At 39.2% G+C, this 19,692-nt stretch overlaps 1 protein-coding gene across 9 annotated transcripts in view; it reads right to left on the bottom strand.

The window, feature by feature from the left end:
- WDR53 (WD repeat domain 53) overlaps positions 1-19,692 on the bottom strand; it is a 49,490-nt gene that overhangs the window by 21,464 nt on the left and 8,334 nt on the right. For 6 of the 9 annotated variants that reach the window (XM_082700235.1, XM_082700239.1, XM_082700242.1 and 3 more), the window contains one exon: positions 13,995-14,616. In XM_082700235.1, coding sequence (XP_082556361.1) covers positions 14,023-14,616 — 594 coding nt within the window. In that variant the 3' untranslated portion in view covers positions 13,995-14,022. Of the gene's footprint in view, positions 1-13,994; positions 14,617-19,692 lie in introns of those variants that run through there. The other 3 variants (XM_082700240.1, XM_082700238.1, XM_082700237.1) reach the window with 2 other exon arrangements.

The following is a 19,692-nucleotide window of genomic DNA, read 5'->3' as shown; positions in this document are numbered from 1 at the left end:
GAGGGGTGACCCTGAACGTTCGGTTTGATTCTTGATGCTTGGCGTGAAATAAAGCTTTGCTTGAACTTTGCTTTGTATCAGTCTTGCTCCTTTAATCACAGGCCCATTATTGGGGGACCTTTTATTCACAAAGTTTTATAACCATCACCAAATCTAAGTTTAGAACATTTTAGTTCACCCAAAAGGAAATCCCAAACCATTAGTCACTCTCCATTCCTTTCATGCCCCCAGCCTTAAACAACCACTAATCTACTTCTTAGCTCTATAAATTTGCCTACTCTCTCCATTGTCTAGTAATACTGATTTGATTCTGGTGATTACAACTGTTACATTGTTGATTTTATGGATTTGGGTGTGTTCCTTTAAAAATGTCAAGTTTTGGGTGGTTGTGTGGCCAACTGGTCTAAGGTGCTGGATTTGGGGGGGGGGAATGTTGAATTTTATCCTGGTAGGCTCTTTAGTATGAGTTAGAATGGTCCTTTCAAGGCTTGTTATTAAGCTTTGTAATGGTGGCTCTTAAGCAGCCTTTTCTGTAGGTCTAATTTAGTCCTACTGAATGTATCGGGTCAATAAAGTCAACACATCTCCCAACAAGATCTCTCAACACCAAAGTCTCTCTGATGGTTGTTCAGCTTATAGTTCTCCAGTAGGCTTTCTTTTCTTAGCCTCATGGAGTCTCATCTTACTTCTGCAAAGCATTGTATTTGGCCAAAGACATAAGGAAACTCCTATGCAGATTTCTGGATCTCATTCTTTGCACCGTTTCCATATGTCTAGTATTCTGCTCTGTAACTTTTAGCTGCCTCAGTTTCTATAGGCTCTGACTTTTTTCTCCTCAGATCATCAACTCTGCCAGGCTTTACTTGGGATCCCCCCCCTTTTTTTAAAGATTGTATTTATTTGAGGGGTGCCTGGGTGGCTTAGTTGGTTAAGCATCTGCCTTTGGCTCAGGTCATGATCCCAGAGTCCTGGGATCATGCAGGACTTGATCCCTCAGGGCTCTCTGCTTAGTGGGTGTCTGCTGTCCCTCTCCATCTGCCTGCCACTCCTCCTGTTTGTGCTCTCTCTCTGTTTCAAAAAATAAAATCTTAAAAAAAAATTTATTTAACATCTTTTAAAAAAATCCTTAAAAAAAAGATTTTATTTATTTGAGAAAGATAGAGAGAACACAAGCAGAGGGGAAGGTCAGAAGGTGAGGGAGGGGACTGCCCACTGTGTGGGGAGCCCCGTGTGGGGCTCCATCCCAGGACCCCAAGATCATGACCTGAGCTGAAGGCAGATGCTTAACCAACTGAGACTCCTTGGCTTCTCTCTCTCTCTCTCTCTCTTTTTTAAAATTTTATTTAAAGATTTTATTTATTTATTTGACAGAGAGAGATAACAAGTAAGCGCAGAGAAAGAGAGAGAGAGAGAGGAGGAAGCAGGCTCCCAGCCAAGCAGAGAGCCCAATGTGGGACTCGATCCCTGGACCCTGAGATCATGACCCGAGATGAAGGCAGAGGCTTAACCCACTGAAGCACCAGGCACTCACTTTTTAAAAATTTTTATTTTTTAAAGATTTTATTTATTTATTTGACAGTGAGAGAGGGAACATAAGCAGAAGGAGTGATAGAGGGAGAAGCATGCTTCCTGCCGAGCAGGAGCCTGATGGAGGGCTCGATCCCAGGGCCCTGGGATCATGACCCGAGCTGAAGGCATACACCTAAGGACAGAGCCACGCAGTTGCCCCCCAGCTTTTTTTTTTTTTTTTTTTTTTAAGATTTATCTATTTATTACTGGGAGATGGGAGAGGTAGAGGGAAAGGGAGAGAATCTCAACCAGACTACTTGCTGAGGGTGGAGCCTAATATGGAGCTTGATCCCATGACCCTGAGATCATGAACTGAGTAGAAACCAAGAGTCCAACACTTAACCAACTGAGCCATCCAGTCACTGTGTCCTCTCTATGCTCATATTTGGTAAATGCTACCAGGAAGAAAGCTATGGAAATTGTAGGGCTCACTTCATTTTTCTCTCCTTCTCTCAGTAATCAGTGTACTGTGCTGCCTGTGGTCCGATGACTGAAAATAACTATTTCACACTTGTTATGTTAGGTCCATGATCAAAGGAGCGAGACTGATACAAAGCAAAGGTCAAGCAAAACTTTATTTCGAGCCAAGTATCTATCAAACCGACTGGTCGGGCACCCTCTTACAGAGAGGGCGACCCCTCCTGGCCTCACAGACTAACTTTTTTTTTTTTTTTTAGATTTATTTATTTAATTATTTGACAGAGAGATCACAAGTAGGCAGAGAGTTAGGCAGAGAGAGAGAGAGGAGGAAGCAGGCTTCCCACAGAGCAAAGAGCCTGATGCTGGGCTCAATCCCAGGACCCTGAGATCATGACCTGAGCCGAACGCAGAGGCTTTAACCCACTGAGTCACCCAGGTGCCCCACACAGACTAACTTTTATAGAGCAAAGGCCATGTGGTTGAACCTGGCCACACACAAGGTGGCCAATGAGATTGTAACACACAGAGAAAGTTGCATAGTCATGCTAGGACACACACTGGTGGCCAATTGAATTACAATTCACCCTATAGTAGATATTTGAACTAGCCTATTACCTTGGTCAGAATTGGCGCCCAAAAGGCACCTAAAAGGCGCCCAAAAGGCAGGGCCCACATTTTTAGGGAGATAGTGATTGGATGTCTCCACCTGGCCTGACCTGACCTTGTATTTGGGCTCTGTTACCTGGGACTGGTTGACCATATTTTACCTGTTTCCGGGACTTGCTTTTAAGTAAGTCCCCGGGCAGGGGTGGCAGGGTCAGTTTAAGTTATACTGAATAAACAACAAAATGGCTGTTCAACCGAGATGGAGCTGCTCTGGCTAAATAGGCCATTACAGTTATAGTTATCTAGTTGCATATGATGGGAGGTTTAGTCTGATATCAGTTACTCTGTCATGGCTAGACGTGTGTATTTTTTTTTAAGATTTTTAATTTTTTAATTTTATTTGACAGATGGAGATCACAAGTAGGCAGAAAGGCAGGCAGAGAGAGGAAGGAAAGCAGACTCTCTTCCGAGCAGAGAGCCCGATGCCGGGCTCGATCCCAGAACCCTGGGACCATGACCTGAGCCACGGCAGAAGCTTTAAACACTGAGCCACCCAGGCTCAGTGTGTATTATTTTTTGACTGGTTCCTTTTTGCCCAATATTATGTTTGTAAGACTCACGTTTTTAAAAAATTTATTTATTTTTAAAAATTTATGTATTTATTTATTTATTTTTAAGTATTCTATACCCTCAATGTGGGGCTCGAACTCACAACCCCTGGACCAAAAGTCACATGTTCTGCTAAGTCAGCCAGGCACCCCTCATGCTTGTTGAGTGAAATATTTAGCTCACTTTTTATTTCCGTTTGGTATTCCATAACAGAATATATCACAATTTACTTATACATTCTATTGTTGGACATTTGAGTACTTTCCATTTTGGAGCTATTCTAAGTAATACTGCTATAAACATTCTTGTACCTGTCTTTTGGTACATGAATTCCTGTCGAGTATAGATCTAGAAATGGAATTGCTGGATGGGTTATGTACATTGTCAGGTTTACATGTACTGCCAGTTAGTTTTACGAAATAGTTGCACCAATTTTCATGCTCATGTATGGAAACCCAGTGACTCCATGCTTCAGCATCTGGTACTGTCAACTTTTTCAATGTTAGGCATTCTGGTGGGTGTGTTTTAGCTTATACTTTCCAGTGTCCAATGCAGTTGATCAACTTTTCTTATGTTTATTGCCCTTCTGTATATCTATTGGCCTATTCATATCTTTTGCCCACTTTTCTGTTGGATTGTCTGATTTTTTCTTTTATTAATTGATCAGTTAGTCAGTTATTTTTTCGTTCTGGATTCCAGTCCTTTGGCAGTTATAAAATGCACATATCTTATTTCCACTCTGGCTTGCCTTTTTTATCCTCTTAACAGTGTATTTTGATGAACAGAGGTTCTTAATTTTAATGTAGATTTTGTCTTCATTAAATTAATTTAAAGTTATCCAATTTATCCATGTTTTCATTTTGATGTCTTCTATTTGAAATCTTTAATACTTCAAGGTCATGAAACCATTTTTCTTCTTCTCTTTTTTTTTTAATTTAGAAGGTTTATTACTTTATCTATCACATTTAGATCTGAAGCACACCTAGAAATAATTTTTGGATTAGTGTAAAGAATCAATATTAACTTCTTCTCCATATGGATATACAATCGAACAAATCCCATTCATTGCAAAGACTGTCCTTTTCTCACTGCTCTGCAGTGCACGTTTGTCACTAATTGAGTTTGCATGTTTATAAATATCTATTTCTATTCTTTATTCTTCCTCATTGGTCTATGTATCTATTCTTGTGTCCATACCACATTCGTAGTTACTGTAGCTTTATAATAAGTGTATCATATAGTGTGAGTCCTCCACCTCTGTTCTTCAAGTTTAACTGTGCTATTCTAGGCCATGTGCATTTTTAAAAATAGATTTTATTTATTCATTTCAGAGACAGAGAGAGCACAAGTAGGCAGATCAGCAGGCAGAGGGAGAGGGAGAAGCGGGCTCTTAGGGGAGCAGGAAGCCCGATGTGGGACTCGATCCCAAGACCCCGGGATCATGACCCAAGCCAAAAGCAGCCACTTAACTGACTGAGCCACCCAGGTGCCCCCATCTGCATTTTTAAATTTTATTTATTTATAAATTAATTGAGAGGGAGAGAGAATCCTCAAGCAGGCTCCACACTCAGCGGGGAACCTGACAGGGAGCTTGATACCAGGACAGGAGTCCTGGTAATCATGACCTGAGTCAAAATCAAGAGCTGGCTGCTTGAACGACTGAGCCATCAAGATGTCCCTAGACCATTTGCATTTTCATATAAAATTTACAACATGCTGCCTAATTTTTATAACAGTACTAGCTGGGATTGATTAAAATTACACTGACATCTTTATAATACTTTATCTTCTAATTCATGAATATGATAAAACCCTCTTTTAGATTTTAATTTGTCTCAAGCATGTTTTACACTTTTTATCTGTAGAGTTATTTTGTTTTTCATTTTATTAGTATTTGATGTTTCCTGTTGCTATTATAAGTGGTATTTTTAATTTTTCCTTTATTGTTGCTGTTATATAGGAATACTACCATTTTTTATATATTTATCTTTTTATTCAGCAACCTTAATAAATCCATTTTTAATTTTTGCAACTCATCTTTAGATTCTTTTGATTTTCTGAATACATAATCATGTCTGTAAATAACTGTTTTACTTCTTTTTTTATGGCTTTTATTTTTTTTTTCCTTGCCATATTGTACTACCTAGGACCTCCAGTAGAATGTCAAATACAAATAATGGTGGAGATATCCTTCTCATCTCTTGTTTCCAGTATCAGAGAGAAATGTGTCAATATTTGTCACATGTCTAAATAATTCATGTATCAAAGAATAAATCACAATGAAAAATTAAAATGTTATATTGAAAAAGCTAGAATGTTATATTAGAGCACTAATGAAAGTGTGGCACATAAAATTGGAAGGATGTAGGTAAAGCCATACTTAGAAGAAATTGTATGGCCTTAAATGCATATATGCCAAAGGGAGGGGGAGCTAAAAAATCAATGAGCTAAGTGTCCATCTCAAAGTGTTAGAAAATGGACAAATTAAACCTGAAGATAGCAGAATGAAGGAAATAATAATAATTGGAGCAGCAATTAAGCAGAAAACAAATAATAGTATTATCAAAGGCAAATATTGCTTCTTTGAAAAGGCTATTAAAATTTTAAAAACTCCTGACAAGGGACACCTGTGTGGCTCGGTTGGTTGAGCACATGCTGACTCTTGATCTCAGCTCAGGTCTTGATCTCAGGGTCATGAATTCAAGCCCTGCAGGTTTCATGCTGGGCCTGGAGCCTATTTAAAAAACAGAAAAAAGAAAAAAAGAAAAAAAAAACCCTTATGACAAGGCTAATAAAAGAGGATATTATAACAAATTCATGACAGTAATTTGAAAATACATGAAATCCAGTTTGCTGTATGTATCAATAGTTTGTTCCTTCTTTTTTAAATTTGTTGTTGTTGTTGTTGTTAGTTTTTTGTTTGTTTGTTCCTTTTTATTCTGAGTAGTATTCCACAGTATGGATATATCAGATTGTTTAACCATTTACCTCTTTAAGGAATCTAGGCTAATTCCAGTTTGGGGCTATCCACGAATAAAGCTGCTATAAACTTTCACGTACAGGTTTTTATGAGAACATATGTTTAAACGCTCAGGAGAGCAATTGCTGGGTTACATGGTTTGGGCACATTTTTTGGTAGGAAAATGCCAAACTGTTTTCCAGGGTAGCTGTACCATTTTACATTCCCACCAGCGACAAATGAGAAATCTAATTTCTCCCACATTCTTACCAGCAGTTGGTGTTGTCATTGTTTTTTATTTTAGCCATTCTGACAGGTGTGCAAATCAATTGAAAAATGTATTTCATTCTAATTATTTAGTATTTTAAAATGATTTTACTTTTATGTAATCTCTACATCCAATTTGGGGCTTGAATTCACAACCCTGAGATAGAGAGTCTCATGTTCTACCCACTGAGCCGGCTAGGTGCCCCTACACCATTTAGTATTTTTGAAGGGTGAATTGATCTGCAACATATTGAACCTCTAATTGGTACTGAACTGGGTTTTTGAGGAACAGGACTCAGGCATCTAGATATTTTCTTTTTATATATATATATATATTTCTTTAAAAAATTTTTTTAATTTTAATTTTTTTTTAAATTTATTTGATAGAGAGAGAGCGAGAGAGGGAACATAACAAGCAGGGGGAGGGGGAGAGGGAGACGCAGGCTTTCCAGCAGAGCAGGGAACCCGATGTGGGGCTCCATCCCAGGATCCTGGGATCATGACCAAAGCCGAAGGCAGACGCTTAAGGACCGAGCCACCCAGGCGCCCCTCTAGATATTTTTAAATCTTCATTGGTGGATCTGATTTGCAGCTAAGATTATGAAGACATCCTAGTCTCAAAGGACAAGAGCTTTGAAGGAAAAGTCATCCTTTGAAGAAATAGCCATATCCAATGATGGGAATGTCATAGACAATGAAAATACGTGGTAGGATAGTAGGGCTGAATGACATTTCCAAAATACAAACAAGGATTCTTAACCCTGGAAAATATTTTTGGAAAATAGTTATTTAAACTTTCGAAAACTCAAAAAATTGATATTTAATTTTTTTCCCTCCCCATCTCCAAATGGAGGTCTACTTAATTTTAGAGAGGTCTACTTAGACAAAAATTAATTAAAATTTTGGTATTTAAAAAATAAATGGTTATTTAGAGCATGAAGAATTCCTTATTAACAAGAAAGAAGAAAGAAAGTTGAGAAGAAGATGTATAATTGTCCAAATCACTTAGAAAAAAATAGAAAAAAGTCCAGGTCTGGGCTAATCAAGTTATTTGACTAATCCGAGGCTATCAAAATCTGTGAAAACAAAGGAAGTTATGAATTATGTCTCTAGGGGGCGCTAAATCTCTACAGAGCAATGCAGGAAAGGAAAATGTTAAAAATTCTAAGAATCAAAAAATGTAATGCTTCGTGAATAACACGGATTAGAAAATTAGAGTGTATTATTAAGAAAGGAACAAGGCTAAGTGTAAGCGATTTAAGGGAAGCAAAGAGAAAGAAATGTCTACCTAGTCTCCCCTCTGGTTTAAGGAGTCCAGTAATCCTCCAAATCACCCTGCCTCTCCAGTGCAGCCAGATTCCTGACTAGTAACAGCTCTGTGCCATTTTGGAGAGCTGATGGTAATGACACCAGAATGGCAAGGACCAGTCCAGGCAGATAAGGGAGGTCTAAGTAGTCAAACCTGCCCAGCCTCTTGTGCTCCCTACATGGATTTAGGGCTCTAGGATCCACCCAGTCACTGAAACCAAAAACTTAGGGCTTCATTCTTGACTCTAATACCTCCTACTAATAATGTGACTAGTTTTCCCATCTGGCTATTTTGGAATTTATTCTGAACAATCTATGCTTCTCCAAAATATCCTCTTCCACAGCAAACTACTGGTACCACGCTTGCAATTTCCCCACATTCCCCAGCAATATCAATTCATCCTAGTCTCACATGGATGGGGATGCTAAAGGCCACTCCGGAAGATTTTCAAGACTCTTATCTACAAGTCCATGCATTCAAGCTTGAGTACTGTATGTTTTTTAAAATATAAAAAAATTAGGCTCCTAGGATTGATTAGTAATTATGTTGAAATTATTTTTAGTATAATGTTGCTTAAATATGTCCAAATGCATCATTAGTATCAACTTCTTTTAACTCTTATGTGACTATAAAATGAAAAGAAACATACATATTAAATACAAACCAAATTACAACTAATAAAATTAAATTGCCAACATTAACTTATTGTGATGGCTGATGCTGTTTTGCTGAAACTAAATTACCTCTCACATGGATTTGGCACTAATTGCTTTAGAGGAGGTTCTTTGCATTTGGCAAATTGATACTACCTTGGGCAGAGCAATGACTCAGTTATAAGACATTTCTCTAATTGAATTACGTGCATCACTTGGTTCATGCATTCTCACTTTATAAATTTTAGATTTACAGAATTCTGTAAAAAAAAAAAGCAAACTACACCTGTCATTTATTTTAAAACATTTTTTCTTCTTTCTTCCTTTTTTCTTCCTTCCTTTCCTTTTTCTCTCTTCCTTCCTTTTTCTTTCCTTCCTCCCTCCATTTCTTTCTCCATCCTTCCTTCCTTCCTTTCCTCTCTTTTGTAATCTCTACACCCCACATAGGGCTCGAACTCACAGCCCCAAGATCAAGAGTCACATGCTGTTCCAACTGAGCCAGTCAGGCGCCCCTAAAACATTTTTAAATTTTATTAGTTTTTTCAGCCAAAGATACTCTATGACATGATAAATTCTTCCTGTTAATTTCTGCTACTGCTGTTAATGGAGAACCGATAATGGAACATTAGAGAGGGGTGGTTATTGACACTTGTGTTTAGTGACTCTACTGGCTCTGGAGGACTGGTGTCTGCTGAATAAAGTGTTTCTGTTGAACACATGCCCAGTTTAAACTCTTGTTTGTATTGATATTTCTAAGGTCACAACTTAAAAATTAGAAAAAAAGAATGGAAAAAACATTAACATAAATTGTGGAAACTAAGGGGCAAAAAGTCCCAATTTTAAGAGAAAAAGTAGTAATGATAAAGCAAGACACACAGTCATGGTGTGAGACCACTTGCACTTTATATAAACTAGGGCATTGGGTGGTAATAGGCTTGAAGAGAGCCCTAAGACACTTGAAAATACACTTGTACAGCATGCAACCTTTCTTTAAAAAATCCATTTTGAATGTAATTTACATAAAATAAAATTCAGTAATTATAAAAGTATGATTTGCTGAGTTTTGACAAATATTTACAGTCCTATGACCACCACCACAATCAAGATAAAGAGCATAGGACATTACCCTTATTACCACCAAAAGTTCTCTTGCACTTTTTTGCAATCAATCCTGTCCCCTACCTCTGACTTCTGGTAACCTCTATTTTCTCCTTTGTCCTTCATGCAGCATTTTGTGTCCAGCTCCCATCATGCATCATGTTTTTGAAATCCGTGTCGTTGCAAGTATCAGTTTGTTGCTCTTACTGCTCTGCAGTGTTCTGCTGCATGCACAAACCACAATTTGTTCCAAGGGTCACCCACTGATAGCTATTTGGTTTGTTTTCAACTGGCTATTATAAGGCAAGTAGCATAAACCTTTCGGTAGAGATCTTTGTGTGGACACAAGTTTTTATTTCTCTTGGGTAAATATCTAGGAATGGAACTGCTGGGTCATATAGTAAATATATGTTTGACTTTGTAAAAACTGCCAAACTTTTTTCCTAAGTGGCTGTTCCATTTTTCATTCTTAACAACAATGTAGGAAGAGTTCCAATTGGTTTGCATCTTCACCAACATTGTCTGTCTTTAAATTTTTGCCCTTTTAACAGATGTGTCTAGACATAACATTGTGGTATTAATTTGGTTACTCACTGATACCTTTTCATGCATTTATTCTCCATTTGTTTTTTTAATTATTCTTTTAAAAATTTTATTTATTTATTTGAGAGAGAGAGAGATAAAGAGCATGAGAGGGGAGGAGGTCAGAGGGAGAAGCAGACTCCCCATGGAGCTGGGAGCCCGATGCGGACTCTATCCCGGGACTCGGGGATCATGACCTGAGCTGAAGGCAGTCACTTAACCAACTGAGCCACCCAGGTGCCCTTATTATCCATTTGTAATCCACTTTGGAAAGGTGTCTGTTCAAATATTTTCCTTATTTTTTTAATTGATTGTTTTCTTGAGTTGTTAAAGTTCCTTATATCATCTGTATGTACATCCTTTAGCAGGTTTATGTTCTATAAATAATTTTTTCCCAGTCCATAGCTTGCCTTTTTTTTTTTTTTTTTAAGATGTTATTTATTTGAGAGAGAAAAAGCAGAGTGACTGAGAGAAAGCATGAACGGGGGTGAGGGGAAGAGGGAGAGGGATACGCAGACTCCCTGCGGGGCAGGATCCTGATTATCAGGGCTTGATCTCAGGACCCTGGGATCATGACCTGAGCTGAAGGCAGCTGCTTAACCAACTGAGCCACCCAGATGGCCCAGCTGTTCTGAATGTTTATGGCATTAAAGACTCAAGTGAAGGGGCATTTCTGCTCTAGTAAACTAGAGAATTCTGCTCCCTATGCCCTAATAGAAAACTTCTCTTTTGCTTAGGCAGTCTGAGTGGGTATGTTATCAGCAACTAAAAGAAGTTTAGGGTTGATGTTTCAACCCTGGTTTAAGTACTTCTTACCTTGTTCCCATTAATTTATTCAGACTCAATAGCCAAAAAGATGCTGTACTTGGGTAATTTTTCAAAGGATCCCTCTAAAACCTCCAGAGATTAGCCATGAGCATTAGTTCGTCCTGACATTTTAATATTAGAATCACTGGATAAGCATAATATTATAATGATGGTATTTTCATTCCATTTAACAGGGACATAAAAGAACCTTAGAGGATTTCTAACTCAAGCTGTTCACTTTCACGGAAACTAAAGCCCAAATTGGAAAGAGCCTTGTCCAGTGTTAGAATTAGAACCTTGTTTCTGTCAACACTCAGGCCAAGGTGATTTGACAGTGATTTGTTTTTTTTTTTTTTTAAGTAATCCCTGGGGGCACCTGGGTGGCTCAGTTGGTTAAGCCTCTAGCTTCGGCTCAGGTCATAATCTCAGGTCCTGGGATCCAGCCCCATTATCGGGCTCTCTGCTCAGCAGGGAGCCTGCTTCCTCTTCTCTGTCTGCCTGCCTCTCTGCCTACTTGTGATCTGTCAAATAAATGAATGAAATTTAAAAAAAAAAAAGTAATCTCTGTTCCCAATGTGCAGATCAAACTCACAACCCCCAGATGAAGAGTTGCAAGCTCCACTAACTGTGCCCGCTGCCCCTGACAGTGAATTTTTTTTTTTTTAGAGCCAAGATGGTATTGTCCTTTCTTTAAATTCCAAGTGAGATCACTCAACAATATTTATTGATTGCCCACTTAATTGGTCAGGACTCTTAGTTGTAAGTTAAAAAAAAAAAAAGTCTCCAGGAATACATTTGTTTCATGTACTGTTGTTTCAAGGCTCCAAATCACCGTGATTATCTTCTTCAACTCTAGGAAAGACTTTCTGTAGGTGGGGTACCTGTAGACTCACATCTTACCAGCTTAGCTACCCCAGCAGTGCATGCTGGATTATCCTTGGATTTCTCAGTTATGTGAGCAAAAAAACTCCTTTTTGTTCCCTTAAGCCAATTTGAATTTGGTTTCTGTCACTGAAGTGTTCAGACTAAAATCACACTTATCAGAAAATTCTTTGCAAACAAGGATAATGATAACCAGATTCTCTTTAAAACATGGAATGTAAGAGGAGTTAGTATAAGGACACCTAGGTGTCTCCGTTGGTTCGGACTTGATTTCGGCTCTGGTCATGATCTCAGGATCTCAGATCCAGCCCCATGCTGGGTTCAACAGTGGGCCTGGAGCCTGCTTAAGAATCTCCCTCGCCTGGGGGCGCACGGGTGGCACAGTAGGTTAAAGCCTCTGCCTTCTGCTCAGGTCATGATCCCAGGGTTCTGGGATTGAGCCCCACATTGGGCTCTCTGCTCAGCAGGGAGCCTACTTTCCTTCCCCTCTCTCTCTGCCTGCTTGTGATCTGGGTCTGTCAAATAAATAAATAAAATCTTAAAAAAAAAAAAAAATCTCCCTTGCCGGGGTGCCTGGGTAGTTCATTGGGTTAAGCCTCTGCCTTTGGTTCGGGTTATGATCCCAGGGTCCTGGGATTGAGCCCCAAGTTGGGATCTCTGCTCAGCGGGGAGCCTGCTTCCCCCTCGCTCTCTGCCTGCCTCTCTGCCTACTTGTGATCTCTGTCAAATAAATAAATTAAAAAATCTTAAAAAGGAAAGAGAAAAAAAGAATCTCCCTTGCCCCACTCCCACCCCCTAATTGCCCTGAAGCTCTTCAAAAAAAAAGAAAAGAAAAAAGATTAGGCAAGGTAAGTAGAAGCAGAAAGAACGCATAGAGAAGATAGCCACCCAGGCCTGATATACTACTACCTTCATTTCTTTTTTTTTTTAAGATTTTATTTCTTTATTTGCGAGAACAGGAGAAAGAGAGAGCACGAGTATGCATGCAAGGACAGGGATAGTGGGAGAGGGAGAATTCCAAGCAGACTCTATGCTAAGCCCAGAGTCTGATGCCAGGCTATGTCCCACAAACCGAGATCACGACCTGAGCTGAAACCAAGAGCCAGATGCTCAGCGAACTGAGCCACCCAGGCGCCCCATATTCTTTACCTCTTTTATCTCTTCTCTACTTTTTATCTTTTAAAAAAAAATTTTTTTTTAGAATGTTTTTCCTTTTCTATATCTATTTACTTGAGAGAGTGAGACAGAGAGCATGAAACGGGAGAGGGTCAGAGGGAGAAAAAGACTCCCCACCAAGCAGGGAGCCCGATGTGGGACTTGATCCCAGGACTCCAGGATCATGACCTGAGCCAAAGGCAGTTGTCCAACCAACTGAGCCACACAGGCACCCTACTTTTTATCTTCTTAGAATTTCTTGTTCATGGAGCACCTGGGTGGCTGTGTGGGTTAAAGACTCTGCCATGGGGCTCTCTGCTCAGCGGGGAGCCTGCTTCCCCTTCTTTCTCTGCCTGCCTCTCTTCGTACTTGCGATCTCTGTCTCTCTGTTAAATAAATAAATAAAATCTTAAAAAAAAAAAAAGAATTTCTTGTTCGTAACTTTAGCCTATTCTTGGTTCTGTCAGCATCACAGCTTGGATTACTGCAAAATATCCTAAACTGATTTGACTCTGAAGTCCTTTTCTTAGAAACAACACCAAGTAATTGTCAGCAAAGCCTTCTGGGCTTTACACGGAACAAGCAAGAACAGGTTTCCTCTTCCACCTTGGTAAGGCTCCTCATGACATCCTAGGATCTGAAATAACCAGTTATAACTAATGTGGTGACTACACTTGGAATAGATCACATGTGGGCTTCCCTGAAGCAGGAGGCTTGACAAGACAACCAAGATCCTTTCTAGGTAAGTAATCATGCCTGCAGTTTTCCTGGTTCTTTGTTACTTAATATCTTTAAGTCTCAATTACTATGGCAATAAAATGAGAGAAATCACCCACATCATGGATTTGGAAGAAGAAATGAAACATGTAAAATGGCTGGTATAATATGGCCATTACACAGTGAATATTCTCCTCCCTCAAATTTTAATATGTCACTTACTATATAAAGTATTACCCAATTATCTTTCATTCAGATGTCTTATAATTTATACGCTGGAATAGTACTATTCCACATATTACAAACATTAAGAATGACAAAAATGAACCATCAGGATTTTTTTTAAACTATAAAAAGTTGATGCAGTTTTTCAAATGATTTTATTGGATTTAAAATTCCTTTAAGGGATATACAGATATACAACTAGTTTGATCAGCTACTAATATATTTTGGTATCCCTTTATTCTTGTACTTAAGAGCCAGTTCACTTTTTCTCCGTGTTCAATACTTAGCTTTGGTAAAATTTTGCCATGCTCTTCTTCATCTGCTGGAGCATGAGTGTTTCCACCCTGCTTCGTATAAGATGCTCTCTTAGTTTTCTTCCTGTGAGTAGGTTTCGTAGGACTCTTCTGTTTTTTTTCAACTTCACTGCTTACATCCCACAACATTATCTTCCCATCATTCCCTCCTGTAAGCAGCAAATAGGATTCTGGCAGAAAGCAGACCTGGGATACTCCCAAAGAATGGCCCTTAAATCCAAATTCTTGTTCACACTTAACTCCCATCACCCTAAAGATTCGAACCTTACCATCTTCTGCACCACAGCTAAAAATATTACCACAGGATGCCACAGACACGGAGTGGGCTAAAGCAGGGTTTAAAAGCTGACCAGGCGATTGTGGGCTTTCCATCTCTTCTGTTTCATCTTCCTGCAAATTTGTAATCCAGAGTGGCCGTGATTTCTGAAGGTTCCATAGCATTACCTTTAAATAAGAGGGAGTTATGCAAACAGAGATTTAGCCATTTTGCTCAATTACCATGCTTATTCCACTTCTAATAAAGTCACCAAAGTAGTCTCATAATAATTACTACAACACAGGCCCAGCAATATTAAATTTTTAAAAATTCACACAGCACTATAATATGCCAGGGGAATGCTACCCTGGTGCCAAAACCAGGATGCCAGTCGGCAGTGAGGTAGAATTTAGAAAACAAGATCCTAAATAACTTGTGATTAACAACCCCATTAAAGTGCAATCCACATTCTTAAGCAATTGCCAGTTCAAGTCATTGTCTCTGCAAGTAAAATGGAAGGGTATGAAATGTATTTAATTTTTAAAAATACTTTATTTATTTGACAGAGAGAGAATGCACAAACAGGGGGATCGGCAGAGGGAGAGGGAGAAGACTCCCCTCTGAGCAAGGAAAATGATGTGGGGCTTGATCCCGGGCCGTGGGATCATGACTTAAGCTGAAGGCAGATGCTTAACCGACTGAGCCATCCAGGCACCCTGAAACCATTAATAAATAATGAGATTTATTAATTTTAGCCTATGCCAGTTGCAAGTCAAAAAGCCTGTCCAGTTAAATAAATGAAATCTGGAATGCTTTCTCTTTCCTTTCACATTACTTAAATTACCCATTTTAGGGGCTTACCTCAAGTCCCTATCCCTCTAGGACGTCTTTTCTAACTATTCCATAGCTTACTTCTCTCCCATATTTAATTTCTATGCTATTTACCAACATATACTACTAGCTCGTCAGTTTCCTGAGATTTAATTCTTCTTTTTTAAAAATTTTAAGTAGACTTCATGCCCAGTATGGGGCAGGAACTCATTACCCCAAGATCAAGAGTCACATACTACACTGCTAAGCCAGCCAGGAGCCCTGAGATTTAATTCTTCTTTGCTAATATCTAGCACAATGCCCGGAAAAGCAGAAGTTCCATACTTGTCTGTTGGTTAATTTGACATCCTGATACATGCAGGTTTTTTGTTGTTTCATACTATGATTTTGGATCTACTAAATTGATTTAAATGAAAGGCTAACTAAAACCTGTATAAAACGAAATAAAAAGCTTTGTGAATTGATTTTACTCTATAATCTAGTGATGCATTTTATTCCCACAGCAACTAATCTGAAAAGGAGAATATTCATCATATTTCAGAGAATAGACAGCCTTATTTTACCATCTAATATCTCTTAAAAATATTTTATTTATTTATTTGAAAGAAAAAGTGCATGTGCAAGTGGGCAGAGGGGAAAAGGGGAGAAAGAGAAAAAAAGAGAGAGAATCTCGAGCAGACTCCACACCGAGTACAGAGCCCAACAATGGGCTCCATCCTTAGACCCTGAGGTCATGACTTGAGCCGAAACCAAGAGTCAGATGCTTAATAACTGAGCCACCCAGGCGCCCCATATTTTACCAACTAGTATTAGCTCATAATTATGAGTCACAATTTAAATGGACACTAGAATAAGCATGACCATGTTCAGTCAAAAGCATAGATCTGAACTGACAAGATTACTACTGCTGGGATGCCTGGGTGGCTCTGTCAGTTAAAACTGCCTTCGGCTCAGGTCATGATCCCTGTGTCCTGGGATTAAGTCCCAAGTCAGGCTCCCTGCTAAGCGGGGCGTCTGCTTCTCCCTCTGCCTCTGCAGCTCCCCCTACTTGTGTTCTCTCTTTCTGACAAATAAATATATTTTTTTAAAAGATTATTACTTTTAAAATGATGATACTAACAATTTGGTTTTCTTTTGACAGTAACTTCCCTCAACTTAGCCTTCCAAAAGAAGTGACATCTAGTAACACTTATATTGTTTCTATCAAGGAAGCACTGAACCCTTCTGGATTAGATTTATAACATTAACTAAGTAGCCAGCAGTTGCTATTTGACTGAAGACAGAATACTAAAAAAATCAAAATAAAGTAAAATAAAGAAATATCAGAAACTATAACAAAGATGAACAAGTACTAAAATGTAAGGTGGAGGGGTGCCTGGGTGGCTCAGTCATTAAGCATCTGCCTCTGGCTCAGGTCATGATCCCAGGGTCTTGGGATTGAGCCCTGCATTGGGCTCCCTGCTTGGTGGGGAACCTGCTTCTCTCTTCCACTCCCCCCTGCTTATGTTCCCTTCTCTTGCTGTGTCTCTCTGTCAAATAAAGAAATAAAATCTTTAAAAATGTAATGTGAAACAGGGTGCCTGGGTGGCTCAGTGAGTTGGGCCTCTGCTTTCGGCTCAGGTCATAATCTCGGGGTCCTGGGATCGGGTCCCGCATCAGGCTCTCTCCTCTGCTTCCTCCTCTCTCTCAATCTGCCTACTTGTGATCTCTCTCTGTCAAATAAATAAAATCTTTAAAAAAAAAAATGTAATGTGAAACAATCTCTATAAAAATGTCTAAACACAAGGAAGACAGACATTTCAAAATCTGCTAGCTTGAATGTCTTGGCAGGTAACCCCAAGTCTTTCTTGCACAGTCCTACATTGATGCTTGGATTATATTTTCTGTCCTCGTAAGACATCTAAACAAGAACTATACCCAGAGTGTTTTCAGCAGCTTACACATTTTTTTTGTATTTACTGAAATCATCTAATTGTAGTAATAGTCATCTCAGATTCTACCAATTCAAGAATCATTTCCAAATACTGAAGATTCCAGACTGTTCCTGCCTGGACATTCTCTATACCCCCACTTTACTCTTCCTAACTGCTGAATATTCTAAGGTGTTTCACAATTTCTCAACCACTGGTTCCAGCAGTGTCACCCTAAGAAGGAAAGCAAGAGATACTGAAAGAAACAAATTCAAAAGTTTGGGGTTTATGATCCTACAAAATGTCAGAGAAGGAGAAAGTGGACAACTGGCAAACGTTCAGAAGTGAAAGCAATCACATCAGTAAGACTCCACTCATGAATTGCTCCTCCTACAAAAACATTTCTTTCCACACGGAAGAATTATCTTCAAGGAAAAAAAAGCCTCTTTTATCAGCCTGATCCTTAAGTGCTGGTACTAGTGATCTTTCAAACTCCAGAAAGAACACTAACCTTTGAATCATTTATTTTCAGATGTGGAAAGGGCAAAAAAAAATCAATGTTTATGCGACAGAAATATAGGATGGTCTTAAATTTCCAAAGGTCTTTACAAGAGAAAACTATTTGAGTGGTGGCTACCCATGTATTTATTTAATGTTATTTTTTAAAATTTTTATTATTTTTTAAGATTTTTAAAATTTATTTGACAGAGATCACAAGTAGGCAGAGAGGCAGGCAGAGAGAGAGGAGGAAGCAGGCTCCCAGACGAGCAGAGAGTCCAATGCGGGGCTCAATCCAGGACCCTGAGATCATGACCTGAGCCGAAGGCAGAGGCTTAACCCACTGAGCCACCCAGGCGCCCCTAATGTTATTCTTATATTTAACCATTTTATATTTTATAGCTACTTAATAAATATTAAGCAGTCTCAAATTTTTTTTTTTAAAGATTTTATTTATTTGACAGGGAGAAAGACAGCGAGAGAGGGAATACAAGCAGGGGAGTGCGAGAGGGAGAAGCAGGCTCCCCCCGTCAGGAGCAGGGAGCCAGACTCGGGGCTCAATCCCAGGACCCTAGAATCACGACCTGAGCCAAAGGCAGCCGCCTAACTGACTGACCCACCCACGTACCCCTCAAATGTCTTAATAAACCACTTTAAGGTCCCTGCCCCTCTAAGTGTGCTTGCCTAATTATTTAAACCTATCTAGATTGAAAGATATAATTTTTATAATTTCTATAATAACAAAGATAGTTACAATGAACGCATCTACTATGTGTGGCAATAATTCAATTCATGCCTTGAGATAAAATATTTGTTCAGAGAGAAAGCAATCCCAAAATTAACCTGATAAGAATTCCCTTCCACTACTGTATGTATATTCTTTTTTAAAAAGATTTTATTTGTTTATTTGACAGATCACAAGTAGGCAGAGAGGCAGGCAGAGAGAGAGGGGGAAGCAGGCTCCCTACTGAGCAGGGAGCCTGATGGGGGGCTCTATCCCAGGACCCTGGGATCATGGCCTGAGCCAAAAGTAGAGGCTTTAACCCACTGAGCCACACAGGTGCCCCTGTATCTACATTCTTGGACCCTTCCATGCTGGCTATTCTTAAAGTTTAGAATAATACTAGATAGCCAGGTTTTAAGAAGTAAACGGTGGAATATATTACAGTTTCAACTTCAGATAAGGAAAGTAATTTCTTAAAAGCATAGTTGAGCTGTCTTACCACTGTTGGTATAGCACGACCCAATGCAGAAATTAATCTACAGTGGCATTTTAGTAAGTCTTGGGAGTCAAATCATCTAAATCTGCTTCTCACAAAATACTTATATCCTATACTGTCCTCTAGCAGCTGCCTGCCACTGTAACTCCTCTCCTAGAACTGGAGGCAAAATATAAATTCTGGACGCCCATTTCTTATGTAATGTGAAAAGTATATAGGTTATTTTTGCACACTGAATTGTTTCCTGCTATGCCTAGTAAGTTAATGAACCAGTGACTGACAACTGGTATTAAGCTGAAGAATGAAAGAATGAGGGGCTCCTGGATGGCTCAGTGGGTTAAAGCCTCTACCTTTGGCTCAGGTCATGATCCCAGGGTCCTGGGATCACATTTTAGGTAAGACAGTTCTTTACTGTTTAGGGACTGTCCCAGCACTTTAAGACACTCCCTGATTCTGCCTACTAAATACCAGTAGCTTGGGGGAGGGTAATGGCAGTCATTATAAAAATAACAACAAGCAGCCTCATTTTCTTCTGACTTTTGAGTGGGTGCAGAGGGTAGAGAAGGGAACAGTAAATGTTGTTGGCCACAAAGATAGACAAATCTTTGATGCTATTAATGGAATCACAGAGTCTTGAAAGATAACTGGACACAGTTAAGGATGTAGATTAAATGCCTATAACAGTGCAGGGCACACAGGGCACACACTGGTTTTTTTTCTAGAACTCACCTGTTCCCAAACCAAGAACTTTTTCTACTACATTACACATGATATCCTGCTTGATACCACTGATATCACAGAAAAA

Source organism: Mustela nivalis, assembly GCF_964662115.1.
Source record: "Mustela nivalis genome assembly, chromosome: 1".
In the NCBI taxonomy this organism is placed as follows: Eukaryota; Metazoa; Chordata; class Mammalia; order Carnivora; family Mustelidae; genus Mustela; species Mustela nivalis.
The sequence above is the reverse complement of the archived record's forward strand: the minus strand, read 5'-3'. Positions and strand labels throughout refer to the sequence as shown.